The 21,283-nt window shown below is 36.2% G+C and overlaps 2 protein-coding genes across 2 annotated transcripts; both read left to right on the forward strand.

Annotated features, from left to right (window-relative positions):
- The first annotated feature begins 10,132 nt into the window (after positions 1-10,132).
- LOC132630903 (ethylene-overproduction protein 1-like) lies at positions 10,133-17,681 on the forward strand. The gene is made up of 4 exons (XM_060346484.1): positions 10,133-12,773; positions 13,583-13,874; positions 13,956-14,265; positions 16,972-17,681. The coding sequence occupies exons 1-4, from the start codon at positions 10,750-10,752 to the stop codon at positions 17,205-17,207; spliced, it is 2,862 nt and encodes a 953-aa protein (XP_060202467.1). The 5' UTR covers positions 10,133-10,749; the 3' UTR covers positions 17,208-17,681.
- A 946-nt stretch (positions 17,682-18,627) lies between these two features.
- On the forward strand, positions 18,628-19,410 carry LOC132630632 (uncharacterized). Its single transcript, XM_060346194.1, has one exon. It carries the CDS (start codon positions 18,628-18,630, stop codon positions 19,408-19,410), a length of 783 nt encoding a protein of 260 aa, XP_060202177.1.
- The last annotated feature ends 1,873 nt before the right edge of the window (positions 19,411-21,283 follow it).

Here is a 21,283-nt window from a genome sequence, read left to right on the forward strand (position 1 = left end):
GGACGTTTGTTGATAGATTTAGGGTGAGCTTTTTCCCATGCCAGGCTGCCCGAAGATCTTCTTCTTATGATGTCTTTTCTTATTCTAGACATTATGGATATTTATTAGTCAGATTTCATTCCTTAGACATGTTTTAGATTAGAGTTTTGTACGATGACTTTCGAATTTTGGGGATTTTGTAATAGTTACAACTTCCGCACTTATTTCAGTATTTTATGGCATGACTTATTTTGTTCATTTGAGGTTTGAATGCGTAATAACTGATTAGCTTGGTTAATAAAAAATCGGATATGAATGGATAGATGTCTTATGTGTTGGTTCGCCCACTAGGATTTAGTTGGGTGCCAGTCATGGCAGGATGGGCCGTGACATAAGCATTATAGGTCAACTAAGATTAGTTAATGCATATGAAATACAGAAATCAACAAGTAGACAGATAAGACAGTTAACAACATTCAACATTCACAGAATGTCCCAAATAACTCCAGTCATGGCCTAGGTTTAAGTTTCTATCCCACAAGTCTGCCAAGTTATCCAGAAATCCCACAACCATAAACTGCAACATAACTACAACACCAATCAAGAATCTAATGAGATGATGTATGCGATAATAAGATGTGCAATGCAATGGCCAATATCTCAAACCTGTACACACATGCTATAAAAATTTGTCGCTTCAATAGTCATGACTCATGGGGGACCTGCGGCGCCGATGTACTAGCCATTCCGGAACAGACCTTGGATTGTGACTTTTCCTCTATATGTCTGGTACAGACCTCGTATCGATAACACTAACAATGTTATTTTCCTTTTCTTTCTTTCCATTTCAAAACCGTTCCATAAGTCTTTCATCATGTATGAATGAAAGAAATAAGGAATCCCATGTAATCAATGCCAATAAATATGGTATGGAACTCACAAGCACCATAATGCTAGTTCAATCCCTGCACGAATTATCAAAACTACCGTGGAAACGTATCAGATTTTCAATCCCAATCACAACAAATAGAACTAAGACATCCGACATCACCACAACCACGTAGTCAAGTACACAACATGTCAATACTTGCATAAAGTACGATGACAAGCCCACATAATCAAAAATCATATCAACCTATTGGATTTAACACCACAACCATGCACAAAGACGAAGGTAAGCCAAAACCTACCTCAAAGCCGAACACGAGCCTCGAACTCCTTAAACCTGGGCCTTCCCTTTTCGGATTGCCTCCGAACGCTCAAAGTCTAACAAATAGTTGATCTACATTATATTACAAATATAAAGATACACATATTACTATGCTTTCAGAAAAACCCCAAAAATAACCCTAAGAGGTGACCCCAGGCCTACAAGGGTAAAATGGGATGTTTCAAGTTGGAAAAGGTCAATCCTAATCTCAAGAAGTCTAAATACTAATCATCAACACTAAATAGTCCCCAATTAGCATTAATTTCATCATTAATAGAAAATCCCTAATATTCCATAATACAAACCATAGAAATTAAGAAGAGATTCAACTTAGCAACTACATTCCCCTATGATCAGAAGCTTAGCAAGTAAGAAACCTTCCCACAAAACTCATGAAAATAGACAAGAATCGTAAAGAAATAATTTAGGGTTCCTAACCCATCTTGGCCAACTTACAAGATGAAAACTAGTATGTAATCCAATCCTAATTCATAAATAAACCACAAGAGAGTGCAAAGGAACTTACCTCCAGTTGTAATAACCCAAAAGCTCTTCAATTTCTCCCACACACTCTCTAAGTTAAGAATTTGGTGAATGAAAAGAATGGTTCGAAGTTGGGAAATAATAAGGTTTTTTTATTTAGCGATGTCCGCATCTGCGGATTCACTTACCACGTCAACCCTTCGCGTCTGCGGGCTAATCCCAAACACATACCCGCAGAAGCGGGACATCAGAAACCAGCAAAATCTGGTTTTTCACCAAGTCCAACTCAAAATCCGACACTCATTCGAGAATCCTCGGATACAAACCAAATATGCATATCAACATAAAAACATGCTACGAAACCACCCGTGCCCTCGAAATTCCCAACGGAGGTCACTTTGACCTGGTCAACCCCCAAAAACCTCAAAGCCAAGTTTCTCACCAAGGACCCAAAACGCTCCTGAGTGCCTCTAGAACCGAACCAATCACCCCTACCAAGTTATAAATGACTCTCCGAACCTCATGGAATCAACGAAATTCCCAAAAAGATTCGTTTACCCAAAAGTCAACTATTGGTCAACGGTTTTTCACTTTAAGCGTCTAATTCCCTCAAACCAATTCGGATTGCCTAGGGAACTGTGCTACCCATCCCCACGAGTCAAACATGCTCTAACGGAGCTAGGTGAAGGTCAACAGGGGTAAAATAGTCAAAAACTCTAAACGACCAAATGGGTCATTACACACTTGAAACCCATTTGGTAAAGAATTTTCAAAAATCGAGATTTTCAAATATCAAGTGATTTGTTGTTCTAATCGAAGATTAGTTGTTTATTGGCAAATCACCAATGTCGTAATTATTGAAGTGTGTAACCATCTCATCTAAAAGCTTAAGTTTTTAGAGAGAGGAACACATTTTATTTACTTAATTGTACTCTCAACACGCCCCTCACGTGTGGGCCTAATTTTTTCATGGCCAAAGCACGTGGATTCTTTTTTATATTAAGTGGCAGTGAGATTCGATTACAAGACATCTTCATGCTTTGATTCCTGTTCAAATGTGTGGCCATCTCATCTAAAAGTTTAATTCTTATAGAGAACACATTTTTATTTACTGAATTATACTCCCAACATATAATGGCAGAAAATTAGACAGATCTGCCAAAACGAACATTGGAGAAACTCTCTTCTTCTCCTCCTACTATTCCTCCTCCTCTCTTTCTGCATCCCCCCTTCCTCCTCACCGTCCTTTTTGTTTAATATATTAGATAGGCTTTTGAAATGCTTTTGTATCAATGATGGTTATGGTGGTTTCTGGTGGTTGGATGGTGGAGGATGTGTGACATACAAGGATATATAGTTATATATATGACATATATGTAGTTGTACGTTGTGTGTATGTCGTGTGTAATTTCTGTGTATGTCACGTGCTTCAATACTATATGCATGAGACACACATGATACACATAAGATATACAGTGACACGTAATGAAATATAAGTAATATATATTGTGTATGTCACATGTATGTCGTTGTACACTATATGTATGTCAAGTATATTTTATGTATATGCAATGACATACACGTGACACATGATGAGATAGAGTGAATACAAGTGTTCATGGTGATAAAAAGTGGAGAAATCCATGGAGAAACTTGGCGAAGAAGTAGAAACACCAAACGACGAAAAAACTCCGGTGAAGAAGCATTAACAACGAATAGAATTCTGATGACTTTTCGAAAGATATCAAATTAAAGGAATGTGTATCTTTAATTTAGGCTCCAATTGTCACAGCCCAAACCTGGCGAGGCGTGGCCAGCACCCGGTGCCCTACTTGACCCCGAGTGCACCAATCTGGAACTCGTATACTCTGGATGACTACTTAGGCCAACAAGGCCAACTTGTATTACTCTTTGAAATCATAGGCCGATAAAGGCCATAACTCGTACTGAATCTATAAGTGGGCATTCATCCCTACTGAGTTGATCGCAACCTAAACAACATATATATACCTATGCGGGCCAACAAGGCCACCCTGATCTTTTATAACTGACAACTCAAACAAACATATAAACAAGAGTCGTTAAGGCCTCCATATGATCCACTGACACTGTAGGGCCTGCAAGACCACAAAACATAGTGTACGAACTAAACGTGCGCCTACAAAAGCCTCTAGAGGTGTCTGACATCAAAACATGGTTGGGACAGGGCGCCGACCAACCCATGAAGTCTAGAATCATTTGCTATCAACATAACCTCTAGACTTGGCTTCATTCTAGATGAAATGGACTCTTATCGATCCTCCGCTGAATATCAACCCTATCTAATGTGAGTGCTCGTCAAACTGGATGCCTAAACCTGTAGGCATGAAATGCAGCACCCTAGCAATATGACGTCAGTACAAAGAAATGTACTAAGTATGTAAGGCAGATAATAGCTTAATAATTGAAATTGAAACTGAAACTGAAATGATATATATATATATATATATATATATATATATATATATACACACACACACATACATACATACATACATACATACATACATAATGTACTGAATGAAATCTGGAACATACTTACCTCTTTCTGACTCACAACATTTCTATAATACCAACATAAACTAACTGGCCTCATATAGGCCTCGGTGTGTAAATAAATAGCCCCTAAGGAAAATATATATAACCCTGAAGGCAGTTGCCGATCTGTATGGCCCTAAAGGCAATTGTATCTATGTATAGCCCCGAAGGCAAGGTGCATATAGCACTGTAACTGTCATATATATATATATACCTAACTATGAAGCTCATGAGTATAAATAATGTATAACTAAAACTATGCTAGAAGGATATGAGTGAACGTACTGGAATACTCTAGCCCGTCTCACCGTATCGCAAGGCATCTGAGCTTATATGTATATGTTGTCTATACTGTGGAACTATCATACTGTAGAACTCTTATTTGTAATATTGTTTTGGACATCATACATTGTGTGTAATTACTTACCTCTGTTAGGTCATATGCCCTCAAGGCTATACTGAAGCATAAGAGTGGCACTTATGCGTTTCATAGGAGACCGTCCGTAAGGCTTACTTATAATCATGGATAACTAGTGGCTCGTATACGTTACATAATAGACCGTCCGTACGACTCATAATACTCGGGTTGGACTATGCGTACAACAGAGACCGTCCATAACTAACCCTCATAATGCACCTATGCGTTCATAGACTATCCATAGGGCTAACCTTTACTGTACAACTATGTGTTCATAGACCGTCTGTAGGGCTCATATCCTATGCACATTGTACTTCATAACAATCATACAAGCATCAATCAATAACAATAAATAAGCTCTTATCTGTAAGCTCATAAACTCATAAGTAACTTGCTATGATTAGTAACTACAATCTTCTTAAGCCGCTTGCTACATTTCTTACTCGCATTCCACTCTCTTCAGCCTTAAAGAGTTTTATAGCTACTTCAGGGAACATATTACTATCCTCAGTTAACATTACAATTTGTTTCTAGAAATTATACGATTCTTTCTTTCTATAAACCATGTGATATATCTAGCTCGTTATGCTGCTCATATGAAATCATTTATCAATAAGTAATAAGTTGCGGGTTCATATTCTAGCGACTTATAATCTCAAGGGACTTACTATATTCTATAACTTATAACTCAATCGGCAACATATACCGACTCTTAACTCTTTCTTATCTTATGTTCGGTCTTACTTGATTCGGGAATGATATGACTGCCTTCATAGGTTTTTAACGATCTTCAGAACATATATGTATAATTACTAGATGTCACGATACCTTATAGGTCGAACTCTTCTTCTTATTCTGCAACTTTTTCTTTGGGCTTAGCCCGTTAAACTATTCGTGTATAGCTATCCATTTAGTACTCAATTCTTTAATACAACAAGATATTAGACTTCCCGAAAGCTTATTTACTGTCAGAGATTAATCTGAGGGGTTACTACTAGGGACAACTCATTTTTAGAACATTACCATTCATAATCTCATAGACGGATTCTAACCATCGAACTGGAAAGTATACATTAACACATCCCCTTGAATTCCTTATAAGGGCAACGTAGCTTATAGAATCATGCCAAAAGAATGAAAGGAAACCTTACATACCTCAACCATGGCCGTCCTTCACAATACTGCAAGCAACTCACCAATATGTTGGTCTACAAAGATGAAATCATAACTTTATTATCATTAAGAGCATAACAATAGCCGACGAGCAGCAAGCTCGCTTTATACAAAATCGGGCAGCACTTCCCCTATTTCCCTCTACTTTCCTCAGTCCACAATAGCAACAACAACAACAACCTATACTTCATACTCCTCAACACATTTCCAGCCTCTTAACATCATAAGAACAATTTTAACTTGCCATAAGAACAACAACACAATCCATAATGACTTCCAACCGCTTTCTCTCAAGTTCTTCAACAACCAAACATAATTAAAGCTCCACAAAGCTCAAATACATGAAGAATGAAGATGATCTTAGCTTAGATGCACAAAATCAGTCCACTACCACCTTCCTTCAACTTGAAGCAACCCCAAACTCTCAACACAATAGGAAGAACAAGTTTAAACTAGCATCACAAGAACTTTTAATGGAAGAATTACTTCAAAACCTTGGAGAACTTCATTTGAATGGTAGAGAACTATCTTGGGAGTGTTTATAGAGCTTAGGTTTCAGTTCTGGTCGAAAATGAAGTGAGGAAATGATTTCCACCGCTTGAGCACTTAAATAGAAAATTCCACCACCTATGTTGGTCCCAAAGGGGGCTGCCTGCGCAGTCCGGCTAAAACGCTCATATCTCCCTACCTCGACGTCGTATCGATGAACAGTTTAATGTGTTGGAAACTAAACTTGTAGAACTTCAATTTGGTGGGTGTATCACCCCGTAACTCTAAGTATATTGGGAGTAAAGCTCAGTGACATAAGACCCAAATTTCAGTAAACTTATGAACATAACTTGCGATAACTTTTGCCGACTTTTTATTTTACAACTTGCTTGACTTCAAAAATTAACATACAACTCTTATATGATTCAAATACCTCATACCATGACCTTCTTACGATGTCAATCACTCCAAGTCTTACCCTGAAAGTACGAGTTATATCATTCTCAACTTGCCGACTTTGGACGAAACTTATTCTCTTCGAGTTGATTAGCCTCTAATCCATCTTATACTTACTAAACATGGTTTTAATCACTTATAAACTTAAGAATGGTCTCACTCTCCGAGATAACGCCAACTATCTTACGCCGCACTTTACCGTATGAAATGTGGGATGTAACGCCAATTTTTTTCCATTTTTTCATGTCTCTCATTCATCACTTATTTTTTATTTACTTTTTATATCTTCTTCATCATACTGTTTAAATTCTCACAAACAATAAAGTTACATGGATTTTCAGAGGAAAACTTGAGACCTCAACATTAATATCTTGCTAGTTTTCTAATACTATTGTCACACCCACCATAGATGGGTTTGAGATGCTTAGCTATTGAAGGATAGAATTTATATTGATTGATTGTTGAATATTTTCGCCTGAATCGTATTTCAAACACTGATTTTATTATTTGAGTGAAGAAACACTTTAACCCAAGTTGGTGAAGAATTTTTAAAAATACAATTTTCAAATATTGAATGATTTGTTATTTTAATCGATGATTAATTGCTCATTGACACCTTTCCTCTTCATTACTAGTGCTTTTTGGCCGGAATTTCGCCACTGTTGCTTTTTGATAAGCGTTTTGCCCTATGGTTTCCTCAACTTGTCTCTGAATGAACACTTATATGTCACTCTATATTATCATAAGTGGTATGTATGTCACATGTATATATATATGACATATACGTGACATACATACGACGTAAAATGACATAAACATACACAATATCTATTAGTTGTATGTCAATGTATATCATACATTTATCATATGTGTCTCATGCATATAATATTGATGCACGTGACATCTATAGGACAAACATGTAACATACCATGATCTACAATTAGATATAATTCAAAAACTATTTCGATACAAAAAAAAAAAAAAAAGTTTCTCCGATGTTTATTCTGGCAAATTTGTCTAATTTTTGGTCATTAGGTTTGACACCATTGAGGTCCTAATGAACAACTAATCTCAATTGAAACAATAAATTACTCAATATATGAAGTAAAAGGCAGCAAGTACGAAAAACTAAAAAGGCAACACTACTTTATGTATGTGTATATACTTAAGACCTTGGATTAAAATTTGGCTTTAGGCCACTGATTTTATTGAGACGCCCTTGATTTCTAAATGAAATCACGTAAATTAACTTACAAGCAGTCACACATGAATTTTTAAATCAATGAAAATGCCTAAAAGCCCAATTGCTTACCTTCTAGAGGTAGCAACTAAAAGTGCTAGCGATTTTTTATAAGTACGAGCTGGTTGAGTGCTGAGTGAGCTGAGTGCAGAGTGTTGAGTGCAAAATGGAGAGTGCAGAGTGAAATTAGTTCTACTTATATGTCACTTGTATATATAGGACATATACTTACATAATACGACGTACAATGATATACATGTAATATACACAATATATATTACTTGTATGTCAATGTATATCGTACCTTTATCATGTGTTTCTCATGCACGTGACATATACAAGACATACATGTAACGTACCATGATATACAATTAGATATAATTCAAAGACTATTTCAATATAAAAAAATAAAATAAAATAAAAAAGTAGAAGTTTCTCTGATGTTTATTCTGGCAAATCTATCTGATTTTCGATCATTCGATCCGACACTAGTGATGTCCTAATGAACAACTAATCTCGATTGAAATAACATATCATTGAATATATGAAGCTCAGAATCTCGATTGAAACAATAAATCACTCAACATTTGAAATCAAGATTTTCAAAATTCTTCGCTATATTGGTTTCAAGTGTTTTTCACTCAAATACAAAAATCAGTGCTCGAAAATCCAATTAAGAAACATTCTCGTCCTCTATTCTTGCACTTCTCCAATTGAGAATTCTTTGTTTCTCAAACTAGTTAAGCAATAATTAATATATCAAAAGTATTCATGCAAGTAATTTAAATAAAATACAACAATAACATACCCAATGAAACTCCACACAATAAGGTCTGGGAGGATAGAATGTACACAGACCTTACCCTTATCTTGGGAGGTAGAGAGGTTGTTTCCGGTGGACTCTTGACACAAGGACAAGTAGGTATTTTAAATAAAAATCAAGTATCAAAAAATTGTTTCCTCTGCTTTTGCCTTATTTGACGAGCTATACTAAAATAAGATGATAATAAGATGGATTTCAATTCATTATCCAATGAATACTAATATAAAAATTGTTATATTGTTATTGCAAGTAATAATACATGTGTTGTTATATATTTCGGAAGTGAATATTTTGAGGTCACATTTACTCTTACCATTTTATTACGCATAAACTAAACTACGCGAAAATTACTTTCTCATATGCGACCAACCAAATATATTATCACTTGGGTTGAATTTTGCGTTCAAATCATTATTGTTTATAAGGTCAACCAAACAACCCTTTATCCAACCCCATCTAACAAAACGATAGTTATTTTAATTGCTAATTGTCCTAATTTCAATCATTATTGCGTAGCTTTAATGAGTGAATTAAAGTGAAAATCAATAGACTTCTTTTGAAATTTCAACATAAGACAGTTGAATAATAAGTCCACTCTTTACTCCTTTAGAATCTTCAGATGATATTGTTGTTTTGATTTTCTTTAAAAGTTTCATCAAACTTTAGAAGTATATAATTTTCTAAGTTTATGCCACTAATTAACAAAATCAAAAGCTATAATATGATAGTCTTTGTAAATATTTCCTTTGTCCCAATTTATGTGACACAATTGAAATTTCGAGATTCAAATTTCTAAATTTTGACCATAAAATCGGACATAGAAACTTTAATGACCTGTTTGACTATAAGAATTTTTCGCTTTTTTCCGGAAAATGTTTTCACTTTATTTGGAAATCAGCGTTTGGCCATGGAAATTTCAAATACAACTTGAAGTTGTATTTGGAATTTGAAAAACATCTAAAAACCTGTTTTTACTATTTTCACTTCCAGTACATTCAAACAATCAAATATTATTTGTAAAAACTGCAACCAAACACAACTCCAACTTCTAAATTTCAAATAAAGCAAAAAATATTTGGTTATCATGGCCAAACGCCTACTAAGTTTTTTAAAATAAAATTTATATATTTAAAAATTACGTAAAAAGTATTATAAATCACAAAAATTTACATCTTAAAATATTTAAAAAGTATATAAAGAAAGTTTGATCAAATAAAAACTCTTCTGACTCTCGAACTTCCACCTGTAACATAAATTGGGATGGAGGAAGTAATTCCAATATCTTTTTCAAAAGCAATTCCAATAATGAACATTTCTAAGATTCTTTTCTCTCCAATAAAATAAAAGAATCACGTCTAAACCACGCACAAATACTCATCCGACAAGTCCAACGGGTACGGGTCAAAGAAATCGGGTATTGTCGGAAAACATGGCGCGCTGAAAATACAATATTTCCTATTTCATCGGCTCCCCAATTTTATCGCTTTTTTTTTTTACATACAATTTTACAATTACAAGAACCAATTACCTATACACATTAAACACACGTATGATTATTATGTATCACAAAATACATGTTTTTTTTCCCATCAATTATCTCTTCTTTTCCATTCATATAAAATCCACCAAGAGTCAACTTTCCCTTCTTCTTTTTTTTTTTTTTTTTTTCTTTTTTTCCCAAAATAAACTGAGATTTTTTTGAGTGAAATAGAAAATACCCATTATTGTTAATCATCCAAAATAGCCTGCAACACCATTGTTTTGTTATTATTTGTTCATTTTTGTTTGTTCTTACTTTCTTTCTTGGTGTTTGCAGGTGAGATTTCTTTCATAAAGTTTTGTTCTTTATTGTGTGTAATTAGAATTCATATGAATCTTGATTAATTTTGAGGGAATTGAATATGCAACATAACATATTTACAACGATGCGTAGTTTGAAAATGATGGAAGGGTGTAAAGGAACACAAGTATATGCAATTAATCCAAATGGAACAACAACTAATGGATTTGGTAGTGGTGGTGAGAAATTTTTACAGAATTTGTTATCGAATTCTGTAAGGTCTAGATCTAATCGTAATTATCAAGAAATTCAATCGAAAGATGAGGTTAATTCTGTTGTTTTAGCTGAAGCTCTTGCTAGTTATGGATTGCCAAAAACTGATCAAATTGAGCCCCACATTGAGTTTTGTTTGAAACCTATGAATTTTGTGGAGACATTAGCTGATGTTTATTGTAGGATGGAAGGTTGTGCTCAATTTGGAAAGTCAAAGATGTATTTAGAGCAATGTGCATTGTTTAGGGGCTTACCTGATCCGAAACTGTTTAGGAAATGCCTTATGTCAGCTAGGTTGCATGCTGTTGATGTGCATACGAAGGTTGTTCTTTCTGCGTGGTTGAGGTTTGAACGAAGGGAGGACGAGTTGATTGGTGTATCGGCTATGGATTGTTGTGGACGAAGCATGGAATGCCCCGGGAGCGCTTTGGTGGCGGGGTATAATCCTGAATCCGCTACTGATCCTTGTATGTGCCACCGGGGTGTGAAAAAAGATGAGGATATTGAAGTTTACATGGATGAAGAATGCTCGACTTCATCGAGTCGTGGTAATGATGAGGAGGAGGATTTTGACATGTCGTTTTGCATTGGGGATGATGAGGTCAGGTGTAGGAGATTTAACATAGCATCACTTTCTAGGCCGTTTGAAGTCATGTTGTATGGTAGCTTCATGGACTCGCGAAGGGAGAAAATAAATTTTTCAAAAAATGAGATTTCTGCAAAGGGGATGAAAGCTACTGAGATTTTTAGCAGAACGAAAAGTGTGGACTCTTTCGACCCAGACGTTGTCCTAGAGCTCCTATCATTAGGCAATAAATTTTGTTGTGATGAGATGAAGTCTGTTTGTGATGCGTATTTAGCGTCTTTGGTCTTTGACATGGATAGCGCTATGTTGCTTTTTGAATATGGGCTGGAGGAGAATGCATATCTTCTAGTGGCAGCATGTTTGCAGGTATTTTTAAGGGAACTTCCGAATTCAATGCACAATCCAAACGTGTCAAGGCTCTTCAGCAGTTCAGAAGGTAAGGACCGATTAGCTTACGTAGGACATGCTTCCTTTTTGCTCTACTATTTTCTGAGCCAAGCAGCTATGGAGGATGACCTGAAATCGAACACAACTGTAATGCTGTTGGAAAGGATGGGAGAATGTGCAAGCGAAAGCTGGCAGAAGCAACTAGCGTTCCACCAATCAGGTTGTGTAATGCTTGAAAGAAAAGAGTACAAGGATGCCCAGAAATGGTTCGAGGCAGCTGTAGAAGCTGGTCATGTTTATTCCTTAGTAGGCATTGCCAGATCCAAATACAAGCGTGGCCATATGTACAAGGCGTATAAGTTGATGAACTCCCTCATTTCTGATTATACACCTTCTGGGTGGATGTATCAGGAGCGATCGATGTATTGTCAAGGAAAAGAAAAGACGATGGATTTGAGTACAGCTACTGAACTGGATCCAACTCTTTCTTATCCATATAAGTACAGAGCTGTTTCAAAGGCGGAGGAAAATAGACTCGGACCAGCTATTTCTGAGATTAACAAAATACTTGGATTTAAGATTTCTCCTGACTGCCTCGAACTTCGTGCTTGGTTTTTAATTGCCCTGGAGGAGTATGAAGGAGCTTTAAGGGATGTTAGGGCACTGTTGACTTTAGATCCCCATTACATGATGTTCCATGGGCAGCTGCAAGGTGAACACTTGGTGGGGCTTCTAAGTCATAATGTTCAACCGTGCAGTCAAGCTGACTGCTGGATGCAACTATATGACAGATGGTCCTTCGTAGATGATATTGGCTCTTTAGCTGTTGTCCACCATATGTTAGCTAATGATCCAGGGAAGAGTCTCTTAAGGTTCAGGCAATCTCTCCTGCTTTTACGGTATGCACGCATTTTAGTTTCACTCCAAACATTCATCTTTATGTGCTGTCTGTTTCCTTTCAGTCGCTATAAAGAACTTTAAGCTCTACTGGTTTATAATCATCTATGTTTCTCCGTGAGATACTTTGCCTGGGAATATGGAAATTTATGAATGATGGTATAAGTTAGAGGCTTACCTCCTTGTGTCATATAAAGTTGACTGAAACTACAAATATTTTGGTTCACTGTGCACTAAGGGGTCGCTTGTTTGCTGATTAGAGTTATGCAGAGATTAGTTATGCAGGGTTAGTTATTCATGTATTAGTTATTCCATCTTCTACCTTGCATAAAATTATACATAAATTGAATCAGAAATAACGGAAGACTTTTGAAATGTGTGATCCAAAACAAGCCTTAGATTTTTGTGTGGCTGTAAATCATCTCATAAAGTTAATTTATTTCTAAATATAGAAAGGTGCCAATCTTTTTGGGACAGACTAAAAAGGAAAGGAAGACAATCTTTTTAGGACGGAGGGAGTACATGATTTTGTTATGCGGGATTGTAAATTTGTAACCAAACAAGGTACTTGGTGTGCTGACTTTTATATATTGCAACTAAAATGCTACCAAACATGGTAATAGTTATGCTGAATTTAATACCTGGATAATTCACTTCCTAACCAGCGACCAAATGACCCCTTAGTTCACAACAAAAACTTTACATAAGGTACTTGCTTTCTCATGCTGAGAAGCTGAATGTGAATATCTATGAGGTGTATGGAGTTGTTTTCTTTTTGCTCTCCTTGGGACTGATCTGCACTTGTTTATAGATTAAATAGCCACAAGGCAGCAATGCGTAGTTTGAGAGAAGCAAGAAACCAAGCTGCCTCTGAGCATGAAAGGCTAGTCTATGAGGGATGGATATTATACGACACAGGTTATCGCGAAGAAGCAATTGCTAAGGCTGAAGAATCTATCTCAATCCAGAGATCATTTGAAGCCTTTTTCCTGAAAGCATATGTGTTATCAGAAACAAGTCCTGATTCTGAGTCTTCGTTGTATGTTATACAACTTCTTGAGGAAGCTCTTAGGTGCCCATCAGATGGTCTTCGGAAAGGCCAGGTGAGTGTTCCTTTCAGTCAGATACTAATTCACGAATTCTACGAACCAAAACATTTACTTGAAAACTACATTGCACTGCAGGCTCTCAGTAATCTGGCAAGTGTCTATGTAGATGTTGATAAGCTAGATAATGCAATTGATTGCTACACAAATGCACTTAATATTAAGCATACACGAGCCCATCAGGGTCTGGCACGTGTTTACCATCTAAAAGATCAGAGAAAATTAGCTTATGATGAGATGACAAAGTTGATTGAGAAAGCAAAATATAATGCATCTGCTTATGAGAAGCGGTCTGAATACTGTGATCGTGAAATGGCAAAAAGTGATCTTATTATGGCAACAAAGTTAGATCCCCTCCGGACATACCCATACAGATACAAGGCAGCTGGTAAGTTACCCTTGGCTTATTTTGGTACCATATTAGTTGAGTACCGAGTAATCATTGTGTTCTGTCAGGTTTCTGATTGCTTTCTTCCATGTAGCAGTGGGAAATTGTTTTTGCCTGCTGATTATAAGATTCTCCTTGTGTTAGCTATGGGTTGGTAATGCATATGTGAAAATGAGGTTTCACGACAGTCCATATGAGTCCTGTACTTCAACATGTTTATAGTGAATAAAAGATCATCCAATGGTAGACTAAACATGTTCCCATGTCACGTATGCTCATGATTATGTGGGCATTATCTGATTGTTCTTTAGGATTCACATGAGCTTTTCTTGTCCAACCAAATCTCGAGGCCGTGAGAGTGGACATAGTGGTAACAGTCGAGAAATTATTCCAGTAAATTGATGAATCATGATATTTGTACTTGTATTTCACAGTTCTAACTCAAGACAAATTTGGAACAAGACTTTTGCTTGGAAAGAATGTCTTCCAATTGGAGGACTCGCAGTTGCATCCAATCATTCATAACTTGATTTTGTTTGTAAGCTATTGTCATGTGAATGTAAAGTGTAAAACTGCTTAATGACAGTCAGGATTAAAGTGCCTCTGCAGTTTAGCTGATCTAGAATGGTACAAATTAGCTGAACCTCTTTTCCTTTGTGCCCCTTAATTATCAAAAACTGGAAAAATTGTACTCGTGTGGGAAGTCCTAAACCTGTTTTAATTGAAGTAGTGACTTTCATAAGGACACATCTATCTGTCAGTTTCTCATTGGAGGAGCTATTAGAGGTTTACAGTCCCTAGGCTCTTTTGCTTGAATATCTAACTAATATCTTAAAATGGTCCCTTTTTATTTCATTTTCTTCTTTTGGCATCACTATATGGGGCAGAGGAAAACCTCAGTAAGCTAAAAGCTTTACACTTTCCCTATGAAATCTACTAAATCTTCTACTTCCCCCATCAAAAATAAAAAAGGCTGACACAATTCATCTTCATCTTCTGGATGGTGTTGATTTATTCCAAAACATCTTGCATTTCTTTCCTTCCATGTTGTCCACCATAAGCATGCTGGGATGCTCTTCCACCAGTCCTCTTTTGCCTCTCTTCTTCCAACTCCGCCAAATGTCTAGCATCTCAAAAGTAGTCTTGGGCATTACCCAACTCACTCCTAGATACACAAGAACATGTTCCACAGATTTACAGTTATTTTGCTGTGCAAGAACAACATGATCACTGCTCTCTTCTTCTTGGCCTCACAGAAACATCTTGAGCAAATCTGCATACCTGTTCTCTGTAACACTTCATGAGTTAGAAAAGCCGTTCTAATCACCAACCATACAAAACAAGAGACTCTATGAGTAATTTTAATCTTCCATACTAATTTCCAAGGATCACTGTCAATTACTGATCACTGTGCATTTTCCAGTAGCTAGACTTAACTGTGAAGACTCCTTGATGCAAATTCCAAAATGATCCGTCTGGACCAGCGGAAGTACCTGAGAAAGTGTCCAGTACCTGGAGCATATTTGTTACTCTACCAACCTCCCAAACATTTAGATCCCTTCTGAAGATTAGGTCCTGTCCTTTGACACTCCACCCCTGAGAAACCGTGGCATCTTTTTGTAGGCTTATGCTATGTAAGTTTGGGAAAAGAGCTTTTAAATTGTCTTGTCCTACCAAATTGTCATTCCAGAAATCTGTTTTCACACTTTGATGTACATGGCCACAACCTTCTGATGGTTTTCCACACACGATAACCAAAAGTACCCTAAGCCTTGGTCCATTGATTCAATAGTCCATATTTCTGTGTAGTGAACCTTCTCCAGAGTTCATTGCAAAATCTCCATAGCCACTTTTGAAGCAAAAATTATGATTGGTGAGTATCAGTTTTAGCAAGCATATCTCTAAGATTTTGGTATTCAATGGCCTTAAGAGTGCAACATCATCTGATCAAGCTTCATAGAATACTGGAGAACGCAATATAGAAAAAAGAATATCAAATTCTTCAAAATCTGTTAATAATACATATTATCTGGAGTAATTAGAATTCAAATTTTTAATTTAATTATAATTATTACTACAAAATACGTTTTTGTCGCATTTCCTAGGTTAACTTGTCTGAGGTTAGGAAGTTTGAAATCAGTTCCTCTCTTTTTTCATCTCGGCATTATTCTACCCCTAGATTGTACAATGTTTTTGAACACCCAAACTCTAGGCCATTCAGCTGAGTGAACTGACCTAGAAGTGCTAGAGTAGTGTCAACTGAACCTGGATTAGTACAACAACAACATACCCATTGTAGTCCCACATGTGGGGTATGGAGAGGGTAGGATGAAGGGCACCCCTACCTTTGTGGGGTAGATAGGCTGTTTCCGATAGACCCTCGGCTCAAAAGAAAAGAAAAGAATTTGAAGCATGAACCTGGATTAGCACATGACATGAAATATTTTGTGCACCCAAGGGTGTGGCTTAGTGGTCAATGAAGTGGGTTGAGAACCATGAGGTCTCAGGTTCAAATCCAGCAAAGACAAAAACGCTAAGTGATTTCTTCCCTTGTCCTAGCCTTGGTGCCCTTTTGCATTGTGCCTGCCTCCCCCACCCCCACTTTGTATCTCGCTTATTGCAGAGACCTCATATCTTAATGTGTATTAGTGTACTATGCTACGAGCTTTTGAATGAGAAACTAATACTGTAAAGTTGTATTTTCAGTTCTGATGGATGACCATAAGGAAGCCGAGGCTATAGCGGAGCTAACAAAAGCCATTTCTTTCAAGCCAGACTTACAACTGCTCCATCTTCGAGCAGCATTTCATGACTCGATGGGTGACCTCACATCTGCAATTCGAGATTGTGAGGCAGCCCTGTGTCTCGACTCAAACCATGCAGATACACTTGATCTCTATCAGAAAGTACAGCAACGAGCTAAAGAACAACTACCAACGTGAAGGAGCAAAGAGATCCGTATTTAGCTTCTTCTTCGTGATTGTTGTAATGGATGTCAGCGCCTAAATTTTTTTATGGTGCACACAGGGCCAATACATAATCATGTGATGGAGTTCGAAAATTTTCATGTCATAGAGAAATTCAAACTAGATTTGCAATGGCCATTATGCCTGCTGAAATTGGAAATCGAACTCTCGAATGGAGAGAGCTACTGAAAAGAGAATGACTGAATCAACTGTACATAACTTTTTTGGTCAACCATAGAGAAATATTTGTGAATTTCATAGAGCAGAGGACTCCATTTACTTGTTTTTCTCCAGTTGCAAAGATAGAGTTCAACAATGCATGTATCTTCAGAATTTGTACATCAGAACTGCGGCTTGCAATGAAGTCTAAACTTTGTTGAGACAGTTCTGTATGTGTTTAAGAGACTGTTTTCTACTAAGCAAATAGATTTCAGGTAAAATTATGAGACTCATGTCTTACCCCTCTTGTTTCTCTCTCTTTTTCTTTTTCTCCAAGTTCACTTTCTATACGGTGTCATTATAGATTGATAAGTTTAACTTCTAATTACACAATCAAATCAAATCAAATCACTTAAAAATAATTATTGGTCATTATCCATGATAAGTGAAACTAGTTACCTAAAAATTAAAGCAGACAAATGCTGTAACGAGATAACAGACATTTAGAAGGTGACGATGTGACATCTTAGAGGAGCGTACAGTTTTAAAGTTACTACTAATATCTTTTAAAAGAAGTCCTACATTTTTCATAGAAATTTTACTCTATGATTAAGATTTGATACATAGTAATAGGCGAATTTAAAATTTAAATTTAATGTGTTTTACTTTTAATGGCAGAGATAAGGTATGCGTACATTCTACCCTCCCCAGACTCCAGTTATAGAATTACACTGGGTATATTGTTGTTGTAATGTTTTACCTTTAAAATCCTGCCATTGAACTATTAAACTTTGAGAACTATAGGTTCAGAATTTGATATTTTATTGATATTCTAGTAATTTTTACATAAAATATATACTAGGTTGGATTGAACTTGAAGCCAACATGCTACATCCACCTCTATACACAACTTCTTTTAATGCAACTAAAAATTGGTAATCATTCCTACTGCAAGATATTCAGGCTCTAGCACAAAAGTACATTTCGAAGCCATGTGGCATAAAAATGTTTCTCCTCTTGAGTAACCTGTGACATGACCAAATAAAAGTTGCACTTTTTTAGCTGAACTCCACGAGAAACCCATAGTTCCAACTATTGGTAATTATGACTATCCTGCAACTACTAAACTTTTTAACCTTGCTCACACAAATAACCACACAAGTGTTCCACTTTCTTATGCAAGCTTAGCTTTATTTTCATTGTTATAGATCCAATATCTTGAAATCCTAACACATACATGGAAGAAGAGAAAAAAGAAAAATGCTCAAGAAAATTAGATTTCAGTGCTCCTCTTTTATCAACTAGGCGTCCTATTGAAAAATCATTGTCTAGCTCCAATAATATCCCACCTCAACTTTCATTGGATATTTTTAATAGAGTGCCATTTTCTTGGGAGCAAAGTCCTGGAAAACCAAAGGAAATGGTGACAAACATTATTGAAATTGTGCCACCTCCAAAATTGCCACCATGTATGTGGCATACAAGAAAAGAATTAGCTACAAGTACTACCATATCCTATGATGAGGTATGCGATGGTGATATCGACAACGATGATCATGACAATTATGAAGATGATGCTAGGAATATTATTGACAACCATGATGTTTTCTCAGATGCTCTTGATGTTTTTTCGTTGGGGGAGTCGATAGATGACATGATTGAAACAGACTATAGGGAATCAAATACTTCAACAAATAAGGAGGTTGTTGAGGAGCCTTACTATTATAAGCCATCAGTACCAAATTTCATTATACAGAGATTTCTTCAAGATGCAAAGGAACTAGCTATTTCAACTGCCTTGGAAAATAGTAGGAAGAAATTACTAGAGGATGAACAAAATGGAAGACCATGTAATTTTTCTCCAAAGGCAGCATCATGTGGATTTGACATGTTTATTCCATGGAAAATTAAGCATAAGCCATGTTGTGTGAAGAATTCCGTAGTGGCAGCTTCTCCAAGAATGAGACCTCAATGGAGCAATAGAGACAAACACGCACCAGATGCGGATCCAAAATTTTAATAGTACACATATGTGTACCTTGAGGAAAATTCATGAATTAGAGTCAACATAATCATAATGGGCGTGTCCTATTTTATATTTACAGTTTCTTTTTGTTGAATATATATAAGTGATTCCAGTAGAAAGCAGAAAGATAGTATGAATCCTATTTAGTCTAACTCTCTCTTTCAAATTTTCTAGCGAAGTATTGTTTATGATTGAAGGTGAAAACTGCATTGGATTCGGTTGATCCGGGCTATGTCTCGTCCTTTTGTAAGTACTACCGTACCACTACTTCTTTTGTGATAAGAGTATCGATCGACTTATAAATATAAATATATATTTTCATAGCATATTCAACCATATATAAAACAGTTTCATTTCATTGTAAATGCTTATTGGGAATGCATGATGATTAACTAGATGCAGTTTATGTTTTAAGTTAGATTTTTTTTTTCTTCTTCACTTCATATTATGTAGACGACGGATTTTTAAGCAATGTCTTGAAAATTGAACCTTGTATTGAAAGAAGAAAAGGTTATTTCAGATTTTGTAATACATGAATTATGTTAGTTTTGTGCATTGAAAATTAATTAAAGGATGCACGTGTTATTTTGTTCATGAACTAGGGATGAGAAAAACGTATAATACTATTAATGAATAGAAATGTAATGTCAGTATACGATAAATAACATTAGTATACAATAAAATAATGTTAGTAATAAAAAAGAATATGTTAGCGTAAATAACTGAATTATATTAGCACAATTTATATTTGGTACCGATAATGTAAGTGAAATGACATTGTAAATATTTTATAAAAACTAATCAAAGGAAATCTAGAGTGTATATATATATACAAAAAGGTGATTTTCGATTAGTGTTAGCTCGGAAGATGTATGCCGTGACACTAAGATACTAGAGGCTAAACTGTTCTGGCTACGAATACCGATGATCAACCGTGTCACCTCGCCGGAGAATGGATGTGCTTGAGCAATTGGACAAGGCAACGACATCAACATATGGAGTGACAAATGGATGAGCTCAAACCAATCCCTTAGAGAACTCATCCAGGGACCCCTCCGTAGGCATGAATATAATTTGAGCCTTCACTCTATCATGCAAAACAATAACCGGAACCTCAACAATATCTCTTTCAATATCCCTTTCAATATCCCTACCGAATATTCCACACATATATTCAATACTTACATTCCTTTCTCCCCAGGAGCTCTATCGGACCAATTCCAAAGATGACACATGTACAGCATAAAATGCCTATACACTATACCAATCAATGATTGCCACAAACACCATTTCACCATCATCAAACTACAACTAGATATGGAAAATAAAAACTGTACACAAGCTTAAATACTTCTACTGGCTCTTCCACCTCAAGAGACTCCCAACAGCATCCCTTCACGGCTTCACCCCAAGAACATCACACCCTCAGACCTTTGCAAATACTGCAATATCACAGAAGACATTACATATATCTTTCTCCATTGCCCAAAAGCCATTAATGCTTGGAATGCATTAGGAATCACACAACTCACTGATGATAACTTCTACACCTGGCTCCAAACCATGAGCCAGTCAAAAAATAATCTTCTTCTGCCTAATAACTCACAAATACCTATCGCCATCCTGATACCCTACCTTATTTGGAATATCTGGATTAATAGAAACCATAACATCTTTAATAATACGCAATATCCCACTGATATCATTCAACTCTGCACCTAGGCTTTAGAATTCCATCATTTTGCCATAACTAAACCCACACCCCCTAACAAAACCACCATACAAATTAAGTGGGACAAACCACCACAGGGCTCTTATAAACTCAATATAGATGGTGCATACTACGCAAATACTTCTCAACAAGGAG

This window comes from Lycium barbarum, chromosome 3, assembly GCF_019175385.1.
Source record: "Lycium barbarum isolate Lr01 chromosome 3, ASM1917538v2, whole genome shotgun sequence".
Classification (NCBI taxonomy): Eukaryota; Viridiplantae; Streptophyta; class Magnoliopsida; order Solanales; family Solanaceae; genus Lycium; species Lycium barbarum.

What these genes read in the sequence shown, in the direction of transcription:
- LOC132630632 (XM_060346194.1), top strand. Translation starts at nt 18,628, where the DNA reads ATGGAAGAAGAGAAAAAAGAAAAATGCTCAAGAAAATTAGATTTCAGT.
- LOC132630903 (XM_060346484.1), top strand. Translation starts at nt 10,750, where the DNA reads ATGCAACATAACATATTTACAACGATGCGTAGTTTGAAAATGATGGAA. An exon ending in ATGGTCTTCGGAAAGGCCAG is followed by an intron (nt 13,875 to 13,955) that starts GTGAGTGTTCCT and finishes ATTGCACTGCAG; the next exon opens with GCTCTCAGTAATCTGGCAAG. An exon ending in ATACAGATACAAGGCAGCTG is followed by an intron (nt 14,266 to 16,971) that starts GTAAGTTACCCT and finishes TTGTATTTTCAG; the next exon opens with TTCTGATGGATGACCATAAG.